Source organism: Ochotona curzoniae, unplaced genomic scaffold, assembly GCF_017591425.1.
Source record: "Ochotona curzoniae isolate NIBS_2020 unplaced genomic scaffold, NIBS_Ocur_1.0 contig_2688, whole genome shotgun sequence".
Lineage (NCBI taxonomy): Eukaryota > Metazoa > Chordata > Mammalia > Lagomorpha > Ochotonidae > Ochotona > Ochotona curzoniae.
Window position 1 is genome coordinate 26,800,187 of NW_024465553.1, and position 20,451 is coordinate 26,820,637.

A 20,451-nucleotide genomic window follows, 5' to 3' on the forward strand; every position below is an offset into this window, starting at 1 on the left:
GCTCCCTGCCTGTGGCCTGGGAAAGCAGTCGAGGACGGCCCAAAGCTTTGGGACCCTGAACCCACATGGGAGACCCGGAAGAGGCTCCTGGCTTCGGATCGGCATAGTATCGGCCCGTTGCGCTCACTTGGGGAGTGAATCACTGGACGGAAGATCTTCCTCTCTGTCTCTCCTCTCTGTATATCCGCCTTTCCAATGAAAAAATAATAAAAAATAAATCTTTTAAATTGGGTTATGTTATTTAAAACTGAAGACATTTTAGCATTATGACTTAAGGGCCAAGCAAGCACCAGCTGACTCCAGATGGCTGTGCCAACGACATACTGCTTGAGTGTGCCGTGTGGAGACTGTGGACAACAGACTCCTTAGCACCCGAACTTACCCCAACTTACGGGCACAGAAAAAAACAAAACCAGCATAATGAGGCAATATGCTTTGCTTTAAAATTTAGATTGAGTGTGTACACCATGACACACAATCCATTCTCCTTCCTCCTCCCTCCGCCCCCCCCAAAAACGTAAAAAACTACATATAATTACACACATTTCTCAAAGGAGTTACACAGTGCATAACCATCAAAAAGTTCAAGAAAATTCATTTTCTCCAACCCGAAATGGGAGAATCTCTGGTTACAGTGGTTGCGCTAGTTTAGACAACCTGCGGAAGCCGCTTTGAGCGCGGCCGGCCTGAAGCCAGGAACGCACCTGGGAAGCAACAAAAGCCACACTGCCCGTGGCCCCACAGCCCCGAGAAAAGCCCACGGCTGCTCCTGCAGGGCACGGCGTCCTTGCTACCCACACAGAATGAGGCTTTCCTCACGCTGCTCTCCAGCTGCCCAAAGAACAGACCTCATAATCACTGTAATATGACTCCCGCACAGAAATAAGAGGCGGATAAAGTGCTTACGAACAATAGCTGTTTACACAATTGTACTTCCAAGTGTTCCTGCAGACTCCCATGACTCAGAAAGCTAAATGATTTCAAACTAAAACTTTAACCCATGTTCCTGATTCATATCAGAAATTTGTTGCTAAATGATAATCTGGTATTCCTGATTCATATCAGAAATTTGTTGCTAAATGATAATCTGGTATTCCTGTGACCTGAGTGAGTTGAAATTAACAGAGCCTCTGTGAAAATTTCCGTATTCTGAGAAATACACACTCCTACATGTTTGTAGCATGCAAATATATGGTGCACTTTATAAAAATTAGAACTATCAAAATTCTCTACGTCTTTTAATATTTCCCTTTTGATTTCCATTGCTTTAGGCTTACAACATCTTCCTTTTGAAAGGATTATTTACTTACTTATCATTTATTTGCAAGGCAGAGTAACAGAGAAGAGTCTGAGCAAAAGCAAGCTTCCATTACTACCCAAATTGCCACAACAGCCAGGCCTGGGCCAGGCTTAGGCCAGAAACCAGAAGTCCATCTGGGTCTCCCAGTGGGCAGCAGGGGCCCCAGCACCTGAGCCAGGACTGACTACCTTCCCAAGAACAGAAACAAACAGCCAGCTCACAAGCAGAGGCAGAGCAGGGACCCACGCCGGGCCAGAGCAAGTAAGCCTCCTCCCGCAGCACCGCAACCCACACGGGATCCAGTTTGTTCCAGCTGCTACACTTCCAATCCAGCTCACTGCTAACGACCCGCCAAAGCAGAAGAGGACGGTCCAAGTCCTTGGGTCCCTGCATCCACTTGGCAGACCTGGAAGAAACTCCAGGCTCCCGACTTGATCCTGGCCCAGCACTGGCTGCTGCAGCCCTTTGGGGAGTAAACCAGCAGATGGAAGCTCTTTCTCTCAGCCACTGCCTCTCTCACGTTGGCACCACATATACAAAAAAAAAAAAAAAAAAAAAAAAGTCTTTGAAAACAAAAAAAAACAGGCAGAACAGCCCAGACTCAATCCAGAACTCCAGTATGCCGTATCAGTGATGCAATCAGAGGCTTAAACCACAACCCCAATCCCACCAACATTCCTCTTTGCAGGGACTGTTTATAAATGTTTACTCAATTTACTTACTGTTTTTCAACGCACATTTAAAGCTGCTTAGCTCTCAGAAGTTATTTGGTACAAGACATGAAATGAGAAGCAAAACTGATCTTTTCATCAAAAGAAAAGGAACTCGGCTCAACGGCTAGAATAAAGTGAAGGTGAGGTGTTACATCTGATACTTAACATCCACCGTGAACAGGAAAGACAAGCAAAGGCTACTGTGATTCCATTTGGGCAAATTTCAAACATGAACCTATCATTTCATTGGTGCATAAACTTTTATTATTACTTTAAAAGATTATTTAATTGCATACAAACTGTATACAAAATTAGTATTTCACAGTTCAGAGTCTTTCATATTTTCCCTACCCAGATTGGCCTCAATTTTTTTATTAAGTGAGATCAAGAAAGATTACTTCCACATCAAAGTGTATTTCATAGGCAGCAAAAACTAAGTAGTGAAAAAACATTTATTCATGTTGATAGTTTCTCATAAGAACAAAACTTTTTTTAGAAAAAGATTTATTTCTTTTAATTGAAAAGATGGATTTATAAGGGGAGAGATAAAGATCGCTCACCAGCTGGTTCACTGCCCAAACGGCAGCAAAGACAGGAGCTGAGCTGTAACCAGGAGCTTCCTCCTGGTCTCCCACAGGTGTACAGCCTCCCAAAGGTTGGGCCATCCTCCACTGCTCTTCCAGGCCTCAAGCAGAAGAGATGGAAGGGAAGTGGAGCAGCAAGGATTTGAACTGGTCCCATATGGAATGCCACCACTGAAAGATAGAGGATTAGCCTGTTGAGCTACCACGCTGGCCCCAAGAACAAAACTTCTAAATAGGAAAATTCTAAAGCAGAAGCTGCTGATGTGACACAGCAAGTTATGCCACCTCTGAAACCACCAGCATCTCATGCCAGAATGTGGGTTCAAGTTCAAACTGCTTGGCTTCCAATCCAACTTCTTGCTACTGCAGATGACCCAGGCACCTGGGCCCTGCCTGTCCACAGCAAAGACCAGAACAGAGCTCTGAGTCCTGACTTGCACTGGCCCAGCCCTAGCTGCTCAGGCCATTTGGAGAGTCAACCCGGGAAAAAAGATCTCTCCTTTCTCCCTTACCTCCCTCCTTCCTTCCCTCTCGGTTGCTCTTCTTTTCAATTAACTAAATAAATGTTTGTTTAAATTGAAAGCAATTTATATAATTATGCCCTATTACAAGAAAGCAAACATAGAAAAAAAAAGACAAGTTTACAACAGAGGAATACAAGCTATTTTTTTTAAGATCTCTCCATTCCATCTTTTTTTTTTACAAGCTATTTTTAAAAATAAGAATTTCGGAACTACAAAATATAATTGTGAAAATAAATACTGAATAAGTTCAACAGCAGAATGAAAAAATATAATAAGAAAAGTCACTGTGGTTAAAGCTAATTAAATAAATATTATTCAACTTTTTAAAAAAGAAGGAAAAGAATATTGGGCTTAAGAAACTGAAAGAGGGACTAGCATGGTAGTGAGGCAGGCTAATCCTCAGCCTGCAGAGACAGCATGCCACATGAACACCGGTTCAGGTTCCAGCTGCTCCACTTCCCCCCAGCTCCCTGCTGGTAGCCTAGGAAATCAGTAGTACATGACCCAATGTCTTGTACCCCTGCCCCCACAGGAGAGATGGGGGAAAGCCCCTGGCTCCCCGGTTTGGGTCAGCTCGGCCACTAAGGACACTGGGGCCACTGGGCCATTTGGGGCCAAACCAATGGATGGAAGCCCTCTCCCCGTCTTTCCTTCTCTCTGCAAAAATTCTGCCTTTCAGTAAAAATAATGTTTACTGTAAATAAATAAATGAATAAATAAACATAAGAACCTTTGGAACCGTATGAAAGAGTTTAACTAAATATGCTATCATTGGGTTTTAAGCATAGAAGAAAAAAATAAAAGCAGAAAAGAAAAACCTGAGCCATAATTATGAAACACCAAATATGACAGAAAACGTAACTTAGGGATTCATGAACACCCACAAATGGATAAACCCAAAGGAAATTGCACAGGCCATGTCCTGGGCAAACTGCTGAAAAAGTATAAGCAAAAAAAAAAAAAAAAGCCACCTTTCAAGTGCTAGAGAAAAATGCAATTTTCATATAATGACGGAAACCATGAAAAAAAATAGTGGAACACATCTTCACAATGTTGAAAGAATGGAATAACCAATATAGAGTTACACATCCAGAAAACATGTTTCAGGAATTAAAGCCAAATCAATGCTCAGGCAAAGGAAAGCTAAGAGAACTCATTACCAGCAAACCTGCTCTGCAGGAAATACATTAAAAAAAAAAACCTCACTGGCCTGGTGGGAAACACGACCAGTGCAGAGTCAAGATCTCCACAAAGAAATAAAAGGCCTTTCTAGACACCAAGACACGCAAAGCTTAAAAGTCTCTCCTCCTCTCTGTGTATCTGCCTTTCCAATAAGAATAAATAAATCTTTAAAAAAAGTAAATGAGTGCAAAAAGCTGTCTCACGCCAATGGCACGTGACTTCCTGAAGAAACCGTCCACAGTTAGACAGGGGCAGTGACTTCAATGGGAACGATAGAGAACATTAGTAAACGCGTATCTGTCCAAACACAGAAATTCAACAAACATGAGACGAAAATGGACAAAACTATAGAAATCCACAAATATAGTGAGAGATTTAACACCTCTCTCGCAGCAATGAATAAATCAACTAGACAAACATGAGGCGCAGACTCTCTGATGTGACACTCCCCAGGGCCGCACAGCACACTGCCTCACGCACACGCGGGACACTCCCCAGGACCGCACTGCACACTGCCTCACGCACACGCGGTACACTCCCCAGGGCCGCACTGCACACTGCCTCACGCACACACAGTACACTCCCCAGGGCCGCACAGCACACTGCCTCACGCACACGCGGTACACTCCCCAGGGCCGCACAGCACACTGCCTCACGCACACGCGGTACACTCCCCAGGACCGCACTGCACACTGCCTCACGCACACGTGGGACACTCCCCAGGGCCGCACTGCACACTGCCTCACGCACACGTGGGACACTCCCCAGGGCCGCACAGCACACTGCCTCACGCACACGTGGGACACTCCCCAGGACCGCACTGCACACTGCCTCACGCACACGTGGGACACTCCCCAGGGCCGCACAGCACACTGCCTCACGCACACGTGGGACACTCCCCAGGACCGCACTGCACACTGCACACTGCCTCACGCACACGCGGTACACTCCCCAGGGCCACACTGCACACTGCACACTGCCTCACGCACACGCGGTACACTCCCCAGGACCGCACAGCACACTGCCTCACGCACACGCGGGACACTCCCCAGGACCGCACTGCACACTGCCTCACACACACGTGGGACACTCCCCAGGACCGCACAGCACACTGCCTCACGCACACGCGGTACACTCCCCAGGGCCGCACAGCACACTGCCTCACGCACACGTGGGACACTCCCCAGGGCCGCACTGCACACTGCCTCACGCACACGTGGGACACTCCCCAGGGCCACACTGCACACTGCCTCACGCACACGTGGGACACTCCCCAGGGCCACACTGCACACTGCACACTGCCTCACGCACACGTGGGACACTCCCCAGGGCCGCACTGCACACTGCCTCACGCACACGTGGGACACTCCCCAGGCCCGGTGCGAGGCCACCAAGTAACACTGATGCGAAGGTACCAAATTCACAGAAGCCACGAGTCTTCTACCACGACATAATGAAGTTGGAAATCAACAATGAAAGGGTGAACTAAGAAAGCACCAAATAGAATGACAACTATTTACATAATTTACAGTTAAAAGAAGAAATTCAGAACAAATAAAAAGAAAATACACGGAAGACACAGACAGAAATCACTGAGCAGCAAACAGACGACAGAAAAAATAAACCAAGCCCAAAGTTGGGTCCTTGAAAAGACACGTAACATAATAAAAATAGATAAATAAATAAAAACGACTATTAAAAAGAATGAAACAACATAATCAAATAATCAACTGAATGACAATATATTCAATAATTTTGAAACAAGAGATGGATTTCTTGAAAAAACAAAACAAGAAACAAAAAATATAAATATCCCCTGTTTGTTAAGGAAATTGAATACATCAAAGAGGTTCCCAAAGGCAAACTCCAAGTCTAGAAGATTTCATTGGCAAATTTTATTGAACACTAAAGAAAGAAATAACATCAATATTATACAAGATAATTTCTTACACAAACAGAGTATGGGGCCCAGTACAGTGGACTAATGCCAAAAGTCCTCGCCTTGAACACAACAGCATCCCATATGGGCACTGATTCGTATCCCGGCCACCCTGCTTCCCATCCAGCTCCCTGCCTGTGGCCTGGGAAAGCAGTCGAGGACGGCCCAAAGCCTTGGGACCCTGCACCCGCGTGGGAGACCCAGAAGAGGCTCCTGGCTTCGGATCGGCATAGCATTGGCCGTTGCACTCACTTGGGGAGTGAATCATCGGATGGAAGATCTTCCTCTCTGTCTCTCCTCTCTGTATATCCGCCTTTCCAATAAACAGAATAATAAAAATAAATTTAAAAAAAAAAAAAAAACAGAGGATGAAGCAAGCACTGGCGTAGCAGTTCCAATACCATCTGAGACGTCATTTCCCAGCTCCTTTCTGCCCGGCCAGCAGATGCGCGCTATCTCTGCCTCTCCATCTCTACTTCTCTGTGACCAAAGATGAAGCATCAAACACAGCAGCTTAACCTGACATGCACAACACGACACTGGCCTTGATAAAAGGCATATTTGATCTTCACACTTAATTGTGTGTGACTGAATTGTTTCCCCCCCAAAACCAAGATCAAAACAAAAATGATGCCCATTTTTATCACTTTTATTCAGCATAACTCTAGAGGTTTTTAATTTTACATTAGGACTAATGAGAAAAGATGGTCGCTACTTACACATGATGACTGTTGACACAGAAAATGAAACAGAATCCACAACAACCACCACCTGAATAAATCAATTTAGGAAGACTTCAGCATATCAACATATCAAAATCAATTGTATCCTTACAGCACCAATAATAAATGACTAGAAAGTGAATTGTTAAAAAAAAAAAAAATTAAAGAATAAACCAGCATCAGGAGCCCGTGTGTGGTGCAGGTGAATGAAGCCACCACTTGGACGTGAGCATCCCACACTGGGGTACTGGTTCAAGTCCTGACTGCTCTGTCTCCAATCCGGCTTCCTGCAGATGTGCCTGGAAAGGCGACAGATGAGGTCTCAAGTGCTGAAGTTCAAGAGTTTGTCTGCCCCAGGAGAAAAGCACTGGTGGGGTTTCAGACTGCTGGTTTCAGTCTGGCCCAGTGCTGGCTACCGAGGTCATCTAGGGAACAAGGTGGTGAATGCAAGATCCATTTCTCCCTAGTTTTCTATCCCTTTGCTTTCAAATAAACATATTTTCTTTAAAAATAAATGAATAAACACCGAAATGTTTAGTAAAATCAAGACACACAGGGACTGGGGCAATGGGTCAAGTGGCTCATCCCCTACCTCCAAGAGGAGCATCCCATACGGACACCAGTTCATGTCCTGACTGCTCCACTTCCCATCCAATTCCCTGCCTGTAGTCTGGGAAAAGCAGTGGAGGACAGCCCAAGCCATGGGGACCCTGCACCCACATGGGAAATCAAGAAGTAGTTCCTGGCTCCTGGCTTCAGATCAGCTCAGCTCCAGCTGTTGCAGCCATGTGGGGAGCAAGGCAGAGGATGGAGATCTTCAACTGTCCTCTCTCTGTAAATCTGTCTTTCCAATAAAAAGAAACAAATATTTTTTATTAAAAAAAACCCTAAATATATAATTTATCGAGAAACAAATCCAATAAAAAACAAGACCTCTACACTGAAAACTTGAAGCACTGCTTAATGAAGTTAAGGACCTACCTAAACGGGATGCTAGATCCTGTTTACAGATTGGAATATTCTGCTACAATGGCGATTTTGTTACAAGTGTTACAACAGCAATTTTCCACAAAGTTAATGAAATTCAAATCAGTGGCCCATTAAGTCTTTTTGTAACAGCTGATAAACTGATTCTGAAATTTATAGATAAATACAAAGGATAAAGCAAAGTAATTTATAAAGTAAACATGGGACCGGAGCCATAGCCTAGCAGCTAAAGAATTGACTTGCATGTGCCAGGATCCCATATGGACACTGGTTCATGTCCCGGCTGTCCCATTTCCCATGCAGTTCCCTGCTTGTGGCCTGAGAAAGCAGCAGAGAACAGTCCAAAGCCTTGGAATCCTGCACCCACTTGGGAGACCCAGAGGAGGCTCCTGGCTCCTGGCTTAGGATTGGCTCAGCTCCAGCCTTTGCAGCAGCTTGGAGAGTGAATCAGCAGATGGAAAAATCTTCCTGTCTCTTCTCCTTTCTGTATTTGACTTTCCAACAAAAATAAAATAAATCTTAAATTAAAAAAAAAAGAATCTATCAAACAAAACAACCATTCCACTCCGAGGTATTTACCCAGGACAAACAAAAACATTTATCCACACAAAGACCTTCACACCAAAGTTCATAACAAACCTCATAAAACAAACAGGAACAACTCAGATGCCCATTAACTGGCAAATGGATAAGCTGATATTTCTGTATGTACGTGTATATACACACCTAGGTTATGCAATGTAATTGATTACTCAGTGATAAAGAGGAATAAGCTATTGCTGAAACAACACAAAAGTACTGTGAAACAATCCAGCTGAGACAGAAGCCATGCAGGCTGGAGGACTCTGTAAAATTACAAACAAAGCTAAGTAAACCGTCATGAGAAAAGTAATTTCACTTGCTGCTTGAGAAAGGGGGTAGAGGAAAGAGCAGACGGCAGAGCCGGGTTGGGCTGGGCCACAGCACCCAACACTTTGCACAGGACCTGGGACTGGAGACGGAGCTGCCCCGGCAGCTGCAACCACCAGTGTGTGCAGGCTGATGCGAGGGACAGACAACCGGACACCGCGCCGGCTGGCACACGCGGGAGTCAGGGCTCAGATCACCCCAGGTGAGGCTTCTTGGGGGACTCTCTTACTGAACAACTGGACAGCTGGGCCAGTCAGGAGCTTCAACCTGGTCTCCCACATGAGCACAGGAGCCCAAGCACTTGGACCATTTTTGCTGCTTTCCCAGGCCACAAGCAGGGAGATGGATCTGAAGCAGAGCAGCTAGGACATAAAAAGCTGCCCATATGGGATTCCAGAACTGCAGACAGAAGCTTAGCCTATTATGCCACAGCATCAGCCCTGGTTTCATGAAAAATGGAATTTAAATTACAAGTTGATTCTGGCTAAAAAAAAATTTTTTTGAAAGTATGATTTTTAATGATAAGCATTATGAATTATTATGAAAACATTTTTATACCAACTGTTTTCATATTAAAATAAACTCATACACTAATTTTATACAAACTTTTAAAATTACCCTCATACTGAACACAGTAATATGCCACAGAACACTTTTCAGTTAAAAAAAGACCACATAGGGCCTGGTACAGTGGCCTAACAGCTAAAGTCCTCGCCTTGAACGCGCTGGATACCATATGGGCACTGGTTCTAATCCCGGCAGCCCCGCTTCCCACCCAGCTCCCTGCTTGTGTCCTGGGAAAGCAGTCGAGGACGGCCCAAGGCCTTGGGACCCTGCACCCACGTGGGAGACCCAGGAGAGGATCTGGGCTCCTGGCTTCAGATTGGCGCAACAGTGGCTATTGCGACCACTTGGGAGTGATTCATCGGACAGAAAATATTTCTGTCTTTCCTCCTCTTTGTATATATCTGACTCCACAAAAAAAAAAAAAGGACCACATATCCACATATAGGCAAGCATACACTCCACAGCCTCAGCACACTGTATGCTCCACCACCCACATTTATGTGAGTACAGTCTACATGGTCCAGGAATGAAACTAACATTTCTTTTTTTAATTTTTTTAAGATTTATTTATTTTTTTATTACAAAGTCAGATATACAGAGAGGAAGAGAGACAGAGAAGAAGATCTTCCATCCGATGATTCACTCCCCAAAGGATTGCAACAGCCAGTGTTGCACTGATCAAAGGCAGGAGCTTCTTCCAGGTCTCCCACGTGGGTGCAGGGTCCCAAGGCATTGGGCCGTCCTCGACTGCCTTCCCAGGCCACAGGCAGGGAGCTGGATGGGAAATGGGGCTGTTGGGATTAGAACGGCGTCCAAATGGGATCCCGGACGTGCAAAGTGAGGACTTTAACCACTATGCTATGGCACTGGGCCCAGACTAACATTTCTAATAACAATGTATCTTATGGGTAGGCACTATGGATCAGCAGGTTAAGCTGATGCTTGGAATGCTCACAATCTACTGCAGCAGAGTCCCTGATTGGTCCATAGTCCAGGTAAAGCTTTGAGAGCCAGCAGGGAGAAGATGACCCATCTATTTGGACTTCTGCCACCCACGTGGGAAACGTGGATAGAGTTCTGTGTCCCGGCTTCACCTTCCCTAACACACATCTCCACAGGTGTGTGAAACAGCAAATACGAGATCTCTCTGCCTCTCTCTTTCTCCCTCTCTCTGTAGCTATGTTTTCCAAATAAGTAAGTCCTTAAACAGATAAAAAGCGGACCCAGCACAATGGCTCAATGGATAAACCCTTGCCTTGAATGCACCAGGATCCCATATGGGTACCAGTTCGTATCACAATTGCTCCACTTCCCATCCAGCTCCCTGCCTGTGGCCTGGGAAAGCAGTCGAGGATGGTCCAAAGCCTTGGGACCCTGCACAAGCATAGGAGACCTGGAAGAAGCTCCTGGCTTCTGATTTCTGATCAGCTCAGCTCTGGCCATCTTGGCCATTTAAGGAGTGAAACAGCTCTCTCTGAATCTGCCTGTCCAATAAAACCAAAAACCTTCTAAAACTTTTTTTTCAAATAAATAAATCAAAAGTTCAATTTATTAACCTCAATCATAACACAAAATGAAAAAAATTTAAAATCGGTATCTACTGAAAGTATAAATCTATCCTGTAGGTATATTTACATATATATATACAATGCACATATGCTTACACCTGAAAAGCAACTAAAACTTCCATAACATGTAACAAGTTAGTCAATTAAAGCACTCTCAAAAGATGGTAAATTCAACGTTAATAGAAAAAAAATAACCTATATAATATGCTTTGACATGATAAGCTATCTAGAACATTGTGAAACAAATAAATCAAATTCCAGTAAATTCATAAAGCACAATCCCTTGAACATATGTATACACAGAAACTACTAGCTGTGTAGTATGTGGTTGACCAGCAGTATTTATACCTCTCAAATCGCTGTTATAGCAACTACTTAATAACATCTCAAAAAGAAAATTAAGACTGATACCACCATTCTTAACAATAATCACATACAGGAACTAGTGTGACGGCTCAACTAACATCCTCCTCCAAGAGCCAGCATCCCATCTGGGTACCAGTTCGTGTCCTGACTACTCCACTTCCCATTTAGCTCTGTCTGTGGCCTGGGAAAGCAGCAGCAGATGGCCCAAAGCCTTGAGACCCTGCGCTTGATGTGGGAGACTGGGAAGAAGCTCCTGCCTCCTGCCTCTGGACTGGCTCAGCTCCAGCTGCGGCAGCCATCTGGAGAGTGAACCAGAGGATGAAAGATACTTCCCTAGCTCTCCTCCTCTTTGTATATCTGCCTTTCCAATAAAAATAAATAGATATTTTTTTAAAAATCATCTATAGATCCAAAACATATTAGCTGCTATGTACTAGGCCTTACATGCTAAGAATATTATAAACTGCATTTATTTCATCTTCATAGGCAGAGCAACATAGAGGAGAGACAGAAAGAGGAAAGATCGTCCATCTGCTTCCCCTAACAGCCGCAGCAGCCAGGGCTGAGGCCAGGCCAAAAACAGAAGCTGCAACTCCAGCCTAGGCTCCCACAAGAGTGGTCCAAGTCGGGAGGCCCTCTCACCACCTTCTGAGGCGCATTTGCAATTTTTGGTTTTATCTTTCAGTAGGGAAAAAAAAAACTTGTAATTTAAATACATATCAGTCCTCTGTGAAATAATTTACTAATCAATTTGTTTTAGTTGTATATTTTCACTAATTTCTGGTTTGTTATATTCTAAATTCTGCATAAATTTTTTTAATTTCTATTTTACTTCCAAATAATATATATCCAAAAAACATAAGGTAAACAGAATAAACAAATATTTTCCAATGAGACATTAAGGCACGAAAGCTACACTAACTGGTTCTTTATTATTGCACCAATTGTACCATATTACATTGATCACACATTTGCAATTAACCTTAAAAAGGAATTAAATATTAATGGGTGTGCCACATATGATTCTGAAAAATAAGACATGCATAATCTAAATAATGCAGAAAGAAACATCTATTGCAACATCCTACATTTTAGATCTCAGAAATATATCCAAACTATCTTAAAACTTTTTTATCTTTAAATATTTTATCAATCCTCAAAGCAGCTCATTCTTCTTGCTATCAATCAATTGGACATAAAACAAATAACAATGAAAAATTTGTATCTGTGAAGCTCTTTATCTTATTAGCAATATTCAAGATATTAACTAGATATTAATTTAAAGGCAATACTAGCACTTTGAGAAGATAAATGGTTCAGCAAAATCTTGTTCTATAAAAAGTTACATTATACACAATTTCTATCTAATCATATACAATTTTTTGTCAAAATGTAATATTATATGGCATTGTTTTCAACAAACACCTTCTTAAAAACTACTTAAAAATACAAATTAAAATATTGAAAATTATACTAATTCCAAAGCATATAGAAACAGACCCTTAAATGATCGTCACGCATGCTTGAATAGATCTCACGAATACAACAAAAGCCAGATTGCGCTTTATCAAGTTTATTGCTTTTAAAAGCTTTTTCCCCTATATCTTCAATTCCAAATCCACAACAGACTAAGTAGTAAGAAATCAGATGAAATAAAACAGAGTTTGGTAACATTGTAACAGCACTAAACGCAATGCTTTGTTTAGCCACAAGCCAGTCAGGGCTAGAAAGAGTTACTCATGAAGAAATTCTCCTTAACATTGGTAGATATCAGGACATTTAAATTTTAATGGGATGAATTGTTGGTAAGTAAATGAGAGTTAGCACTGGCTGCAGTTTGCTTCAGTCACCTGAATTCAGAAGAGCAGGCTCATTAAATATGTATAAATCAGTGATGCAGAGGCACTGCACCATATTGATGGAGGCCTCATTAATTTTAATATTTGTGTTCTAAAATAAAACTGTGTGAGATGTACAATCATCTATCTTCATGTCAAAATTCTGTTTTTCCCAAATTTCAACTTACTAGATGGAATGAAAACCCAAGATTTCCAAACGTTTCTAATAAAATCTTAGGTCTTACAACTCCTTGTTCTTTATGAACAATTCCTATTTTTTGTGCACACATATAATAAATGTATATAATGTAGACTTCTTGCTTAAAAAACACCAAGAGTATCAAACACACTATAAAACAAGTCATATTTCAAAAAATTTCATCACAAACAATTAAGCATTTAGCCTTCCCAACTGGCATCTAATTATGCCTCAAAACCACAAATTATAACAACATTCATAAATCATCAATGAAAAATAAAGATGTGGCAAAATACAGCACTGGTCAAAAAAGTACTGAATATTTAAACTTTCTAAATTCTTTTCAACAAGCATTCTAGAAACTAAAATACAGAGAGAAAACTGCTCTGAGACGGAACTGATAACACTGGTATTTTTATTTCAGCCATAAGATGAGTTTGAGTTGTAACCTGGTTGCATCACATTAAAAACGGTTTTATTTAGCAAGTGATCAAAATGTAATTGAATAACTCCTAACTGGAACTTACACAAAATGAAACAAATGGACTTGCCAGGAGGACTAAACAATCATACATCTGTTCCCAGACTTTCATTAAAAGGCACAAGTGCAAAACAGAACTTCCTTCCAATTTTAAATTCAATCTTTTGTTAAAACAAATAGCATTTTGCAGCCTGTGCACCTCCTAAGCCTGAGGGCACAAATTAGGTATCAAAATCCACTTTCCTAAAGGAGCTAATATGGAAATCTCACCTCTCAGTGGCTGATTTAGACAAAATCACTCATGTGTTTGAAACCAAATATTTTTGCTTCCTTAATGCTAATTTTGCAAAATGCTCATCAGTTTGACAGGTATCCACCAGAATGATCTGCTTCTCAAAAAGCCCTTTTTCTAAATCAGGAAAACAGCTACACATAAGGTTGGAGGATTTCAGCGTTTTGTTTCTTCAACAAACAGTACCTCTGGGGCCCGGTGCGATAGTGTAGTGGTTGAAGTCCTCCCCTTGCAAGCCCCGGGATCCCATTGCGTGCCGGTTCTAATCCTGGCAACCCCGCTTCCCAACCAGCTCCCTGCTTGTGGCCTGGGAAAGCAGTCAAGGACGACCCAAAGCCTTGGGACCCTGCACCCATGTAGGAGACCTGGAAGAGCTCCTAGTTCCTGGCTTCGGATCGGCATAGCATCGGCCGTTACGCTCACTTGGGTAGTGAACCATCGGATGGAAGATCTTCCTCTCTGTCTCTTGTCCTCTCTGTATATCCGCCTTTCCAATAAAAATAAATAAATCTTTTTTTAAAAAAGTACCTTTTTAGTACTTTCACACCTTAATTACAGAGTATTTTACAACTCTAAACTGGGGAGTGATGTGGTAAATCCGCTCCCTTACTGCATCTCAATTAAGGGAAAGGGAAAAAGGGGGGAGGGGGGGGAAGGAAAGGGAAAGGGAAGGGAAGGGAAGAGAAACTTTATGTCCACAGAATGAAAGACAGTGAAGAGGGACCAGCAGGGTGGCATGGTAGCTAACCTGCCTGCAGCACTGGTACTCCCCATGGGCACTGGTTGTAGTCCCAAGGACTCCACTTTTGATCTAGCTCCCTGATGATGACCTTGAAAAGCAGTAGAGCATGACTCCAGACCTTGAGTCATCCCACACACGGGAGATCCAGAGGAATCTGCTGGCTCCCAGCTCTGGCCACTCTCTCTTCTCTCCATGTTTCTTTCCAATACAAACAATCTTTTTAAAAACAAAAAAAAAAAAAGGAAAGGAAAACAAATGGGGAGTGGGCATGTGGCAATTACTGCCCGAACCCTGCGTCAGGATGCCTGCATTCAAGTTCCGGCTGTGCTTCCAACTCCAGCTTCCTGCTCATGCGCACCAGGGATATGGCAGGTGAAGGCTCCCTGGGGTGTCTGCCAGCCACAGGGGAAAACCCACTGGACTTCCAGGCTCCTGGCTTCGGCCTGGCTGTTGCCCGCATCCTGGAATCAAATCAGCAGATAGGAGACCACCCACCACTACCTTTCCCCTCCCTCAAATTAAAAATACATATATATATATATGTACAGAAAATAGAAAAAAAAAAGAGTGCTCGATGAGAAAAATAGTTTTATTTCTATTTCTATTTGTAACCCAAAAGGCAAACAAAGCTGCTATTGTTTTGGGTTCTTACACCACAAAATAGCCTGCATTTTAACAAAAAAGCTGGAATATATTATAGCTTTATATTACCTGTATGAATCTCGAAACACAAATTCTATAACGCAGGAAGAGACAGTTGAGCGTGTTATCCTAGCAACACTGCACACTATTTCACAGTGAAAAAAATAAATCAGTAAGTGGAATATATTCTAAAATAGCAATAAAAATACGATAAATACATAAATTAGTCACCTAGCTTCAGGTCTTGCGTACCGTATGTAACCTTCACACTAGTGTCCCTGCAGCCTGTAATCCGATTGTAACACTGCCACTCTGCTCAGTACGCTGCAACTGACAACCACATCACCGGACAACAGAAACAGTCTAGTTTCACAAGTTTTTCTGTGGCCTGCCTTTGACCAAAAGACCATTATACAACACATGACTGTACATGGATCTTTTTTTAATTGGAAAATCAGATAAGCAGAGAGGAGAGACAGAGAGGAAGATCTTCCATCCGATGATTCACTCCCTAAGTGGCCGCAATGGCCGGAGCTGAGTCTATCTTAAACCAGGAACCAGGAGTTTCTTCCAGGTTTCCCATTCGGGTGCAGGGTCCCAAGGCTTTGGGCGATCCTTGACTGCTTTCCCAGACCACAAGCAGGGAGCTGGATGGGAAATAGAGCATCATGGACATGAACCAGCATCCATTTGGGATCCCGGTGTATGCAAGGAGAGGACTTTAGCCACTAGGTTACCGCACCGGGCCCCAAATAAATCTTAAGGGGGAAAGAGAGGATTCCCAGGGGTTAGTGTAATACCAGGTTATGTGATGTCAGTTTCCCATTTGAGCATGGGTTTTACTTCCAGCTGCTCCACTTCCAATCCAGCTCCCCAACAATGCACTTGGGACACTCCAAGTGCCTGGGCCCCAGTGATTCATTTGGGAGACTCAAGGGAGTTCCAGGCCCCTGCCTTCCACCTAGCTCAGCCATCTAGCGAGTGAACCAGTGACCTCTGTCTCTCCCCACCTCTCTCTCCCACTGTAACTGCCTTTCAAATTAAAAATCACCTAGCAAGAGAGAATAAGAAGCGCCCCAGCTGCAGGGAACTGCCTAGCTTGCCTTGTTACACTGCTGAGACAAGAGCAACCAACAGCTGGTGGGCATTCTGGGCTTAGTTGATGCCAAATCCGTGCTAACTATACCAGCATGCCAGCATACTTGCTTATTCTTTTTTCTCTTCTTTTTTTAAAGGTAAGTGGAGAAGGTGGGACAGGGCAGGCCAGGGCATTGCATCCCAGCCCCCAGGGAGAGGCAGGATGCTGCAGACTGCCTGGAGAATGGGGTCTGGGGTCGTACTGGAGTGGGAGCAGCAAGAGTACGTTAGACAGGGAAGGAATGGTTTGCACAGGCTGGGTCACTGCACTTGCAGGTAAGTAAGGGAGCTGAGACGGACACGTTTAGAGGGAGGAAACCGGAGGGCATGTCAGGGTCAGGCCAGGACCCACGTGGGAGACCTGTGCTGGGCTGAACAGCATCACCTGCCACCCACTGGCATTCACAAAAGCCGGGGCTGCGGGCGTGCCTGGCTGGCCAAGGCCACAGTCCCTGCTCGCCTGTGAATGCCAGAGCAGAGGGCAGGCTATGTCATCACTCACCAGAACGCTAGGGAACCAGATCTGGGGACAGATTTTTTTTTCCAATATTAATTTATTTTTATTAGAAAAGTAGATCAAATTTACAGAGGAGAGACAGAAAGATCTTCCATCCTCTGGTTCACTCCCCAAGGGCTGTCATAGCCCAGAACTGACCTCAATCCAAAGCCAGGAGCCAGAAACTTCTTCAGGGTCTCCCACACCGGTGCGGGGTCCCAAGGTTCTGGATTTTTCTACTGCTTTCCCAGCCTATATGCAGGGAGCTGAATGGGAAGTGGAGTACCTGGCACACAAACCAGCACCCATATGGGATCCTGGCGCTTGCAAGATAAAGATTTAGCTATTGAGCCATCACAATGGGCCCTGGGAGCAAACTATGTAAGTGTGGGCTTGCCTTTGTGGGACTGCAGTTTACACAGAGAGCTGGGGTGGTGACGGGTCAATCAAGGCTGGACCACAGAACTCATGCGACAGGAATTTACCAGACACTCCTAGAAGCTGGGATTGGGAGAAGGCCAGCTGGGGCGAGGCTACAGCACCTGTGAGCACAGGCAAGGGTCAGGACTGAGGGCAGACCATGCCAAGCAAGGCCGCTGCCCCCGTCCAGGGTCTGGCACTGGGGGAACTCCCCTACTAGTCCACAGCTCCTTCTGGGAGCACAGAGGCCAGGAGCCTGGAACGCCACCTAAGTATCCCACGCAGATGCCAAGAGCCCAAGTACTATGACCATTCTCCACTGTTTGTCCAAGGCACGTCGGTAGGAAGCTGACTTGGAAGCAGAGCAGCCTTTAACTCCTTGTACTACCACGGGCACCTGTCCCCAAAGGAGTATTTTTATGGTATTTAGCTTTTTTTTTTTCTCTTTCCTGCTCCTTTATGTTCTCCCATAAATAATATTTCTAATTGATCTATCCACAATCCTACAACTTCCATATTTTATGAAGCACTACTGTTATACCCGTATCATCCAGGACAAAAGTGTGCAGACAGACTTTAGAACGGCCCAGTGATCCCTGCCCTATGGCATTTGCACGTCATTCTGTGTAAATATCCCTCCATGTGGGACAGGATTGGTCGCCATGATTAAACAAAGGTACAGTAGTAGTGATGGTCCCATGTTGCTTGTCATCAGCCTTGACGGCGATCACTCGCTGGCTTCCCCCACTTCCAGGCTCCCCACACACACTGCCTCTTTCATAAAAAGGATACAACAAATCAACTCCCACTTAATCTTTTATAATTACCTAACAAAATTTTCTTATGGCAAATTCGTCATCTTCCCCATGGCCTACTTCCCGCTTGGCCAGACAGAACATCACACTTAGTAGGGTTTCTTTTTTTCCGGATAAACTCCATTTAGCATCCTCCCAAAACAAGCCAACTCCTTTCTTAACAAGTATAACTACAGTTCATCGGAGAATTTACACTAACCTTTAGAGCTTGTCTAAAACACCGCAGACGATTCACTCTTTTTAATCTCTAAGAAACCCCTGAGAAACTAAAAGAAAATACTGTGCGCGCAGCATCCTTTGACTTCTTTCCTCCCAAAGGACTTTAAAGAATCACCTTTACTCAACCACACTTGACCATAACACTCCGGCAGGAAGCACTTTGATCACCCAAGCCCCCTCCTTCTACCTTCACCCCCAAAACGAGCCTTCCAGAGCCAGGCTTCCTGGGTCCCGACCCTTGCGAGTTCTGAGTCACCTGCCTTGCTCAACAGAAACGACACCGGGCGGCAAGTCGCTGCCGCGGGGAACGAAGTGAGACCCCGAGGATACTCAACACACCCCGCCACTATCGCCCCCCCAAGCAGGTGCCTGCAAGTGTTGCAAGCCTGGCCGAACTCGGTCAGGACAAGTGGGCATACACGAGGTTTTCAGATGGATTCACGCAAAACCGAGCAGCACCACACACTCCCAGAAATCGCACGTCTGGGAATGAAACGCAGCACTCGCGCTGGGGGCCGGCGCCCTGACACCCTGGCCGGACCCTGGCAGCCCAAGCAGGGGTCACAGTGGCCCGGGGCGAGCAACCGAGGCCCCCCGAAAGCACGGCGCATCCCCGGGCCACGCTGAGGACGCCTCCCGCCCCGCGCGGCTCCCCCGGCCACTTACAGCGTGTGGCCGCACACATTGACCATCAGCTTCAAGGAGGGGTTCCGGTACTTGGTGGTCTTACAGCGGGGGCAGCCCTGGTCCTCCATGCTGCCTCCTCTACGGACAGCGGACTCACACACGGAAGCCTCTCCCCGCCCGGCTCAGCCCAGACGCCACACCGGCTCCTACCAACCGGCACTTGGCAGGGGCGGTCCCTTCGCGAAACGGCGCCGGCTGGAACTGAGACACCGCCGCACAAACGTTCCGCCAGGGGCTCTGGCTTAGCCTTCCGGAAGGCAGCCCCTTCCTCACCACGCAGCAACACGTAGCTGCGGTTGTTCAAGCTACCACGTCACAGTTAGGAAGACGAATTCCACAGCCTGCCTAGATACGGTGCCCGTATCCCAGTATACATCGTCGATCCTTCAAGTTGGAAAACTTGACAGCCTGTGCTTTATCAGGTCTTCATAGTTCCATAGTCGTATAAGCTCAGGAAAACAGTATACATTCGCAGGTAGGGAATTGGGCAGAATGCTCCAGAACGGACTTAGCACCAACATTATAAATTCTCACTAGATGTCTTACTACTTCTATAAATAATTTCTGATGTGGGCCCTGCAGACAGACAGCCACTTGCTTGGGGATTGTCAAGCCTGCTTAATCACATCACGTGACACCAAATAGCTCTCCTTGCCCCATCACAGACAACACACCCTTCCCCAAAAACTGAAGGGGAAAAACAGCCTCCGCGTACACACAACATTATTTAAGCAATGCCAAGATCTGAGCCCTTGTCTCCATGGCGGTTGTCAGCCACATTCACTGCACTTACCAGGAAAGTAGACTGAGCTTGCGTGTTTCCAATCACACCTGTTCAATCATTAACTACCACTACAACTGACACATCTTGTTCATCTCCAAAATAAAAATTTGTTGAGACTTAGTGAAAGGGTAAGTGAAGAATTCACCCAATTTTCCCTAAACCTCAATTGTATCCACCCTGATCAACCATGTCATTATTTTTTAAAATATAACATGTATTTTTAAAAGAATAGAAAAAAAAAAAGAATGGGTGAGTGGACGTTACATAGCATGGTAATGTGGCTTTCTGAATGCCCAGCATTTTCTTGTAATCACCTTCATCTGATCCAAATTCCAGCC

General features: G+C 44.6%; 1 protein-coding gene across 3 annotated transcripts in view; it reads right to left on the reverse strand.

Annotated features, from left to right (window-relative positions):
- MNAT1 (MNAT1 component of CDK activating kinase) overlaps positions 1-19,488 on the reverse strand; it is a 137,048-nt gene extending 117,560 nt beyond the window's left edge. For 2 of the 3 annotated variants that reach the window (XM_040975486.1, XM_040975485.1), the window contains exon 1: positions 19,309-19,467. In XM_040975486.1, coding sequence (XP_040831420.1) covers positions 19,309-19,397 — 89 coding nt within the window. In that variant the 5' untranslated portion in view covers positions 19,398-19,467. Of the gene's footprint in view, positions 1-19,308 lie in introns of all 3 variants that reach the window. The other variant, XM_040975484.1, reaches the window with a different exon arrangement.
- Between the last annotated feature and the right edge of the window lie 963 nt (positions 19,489-20,451).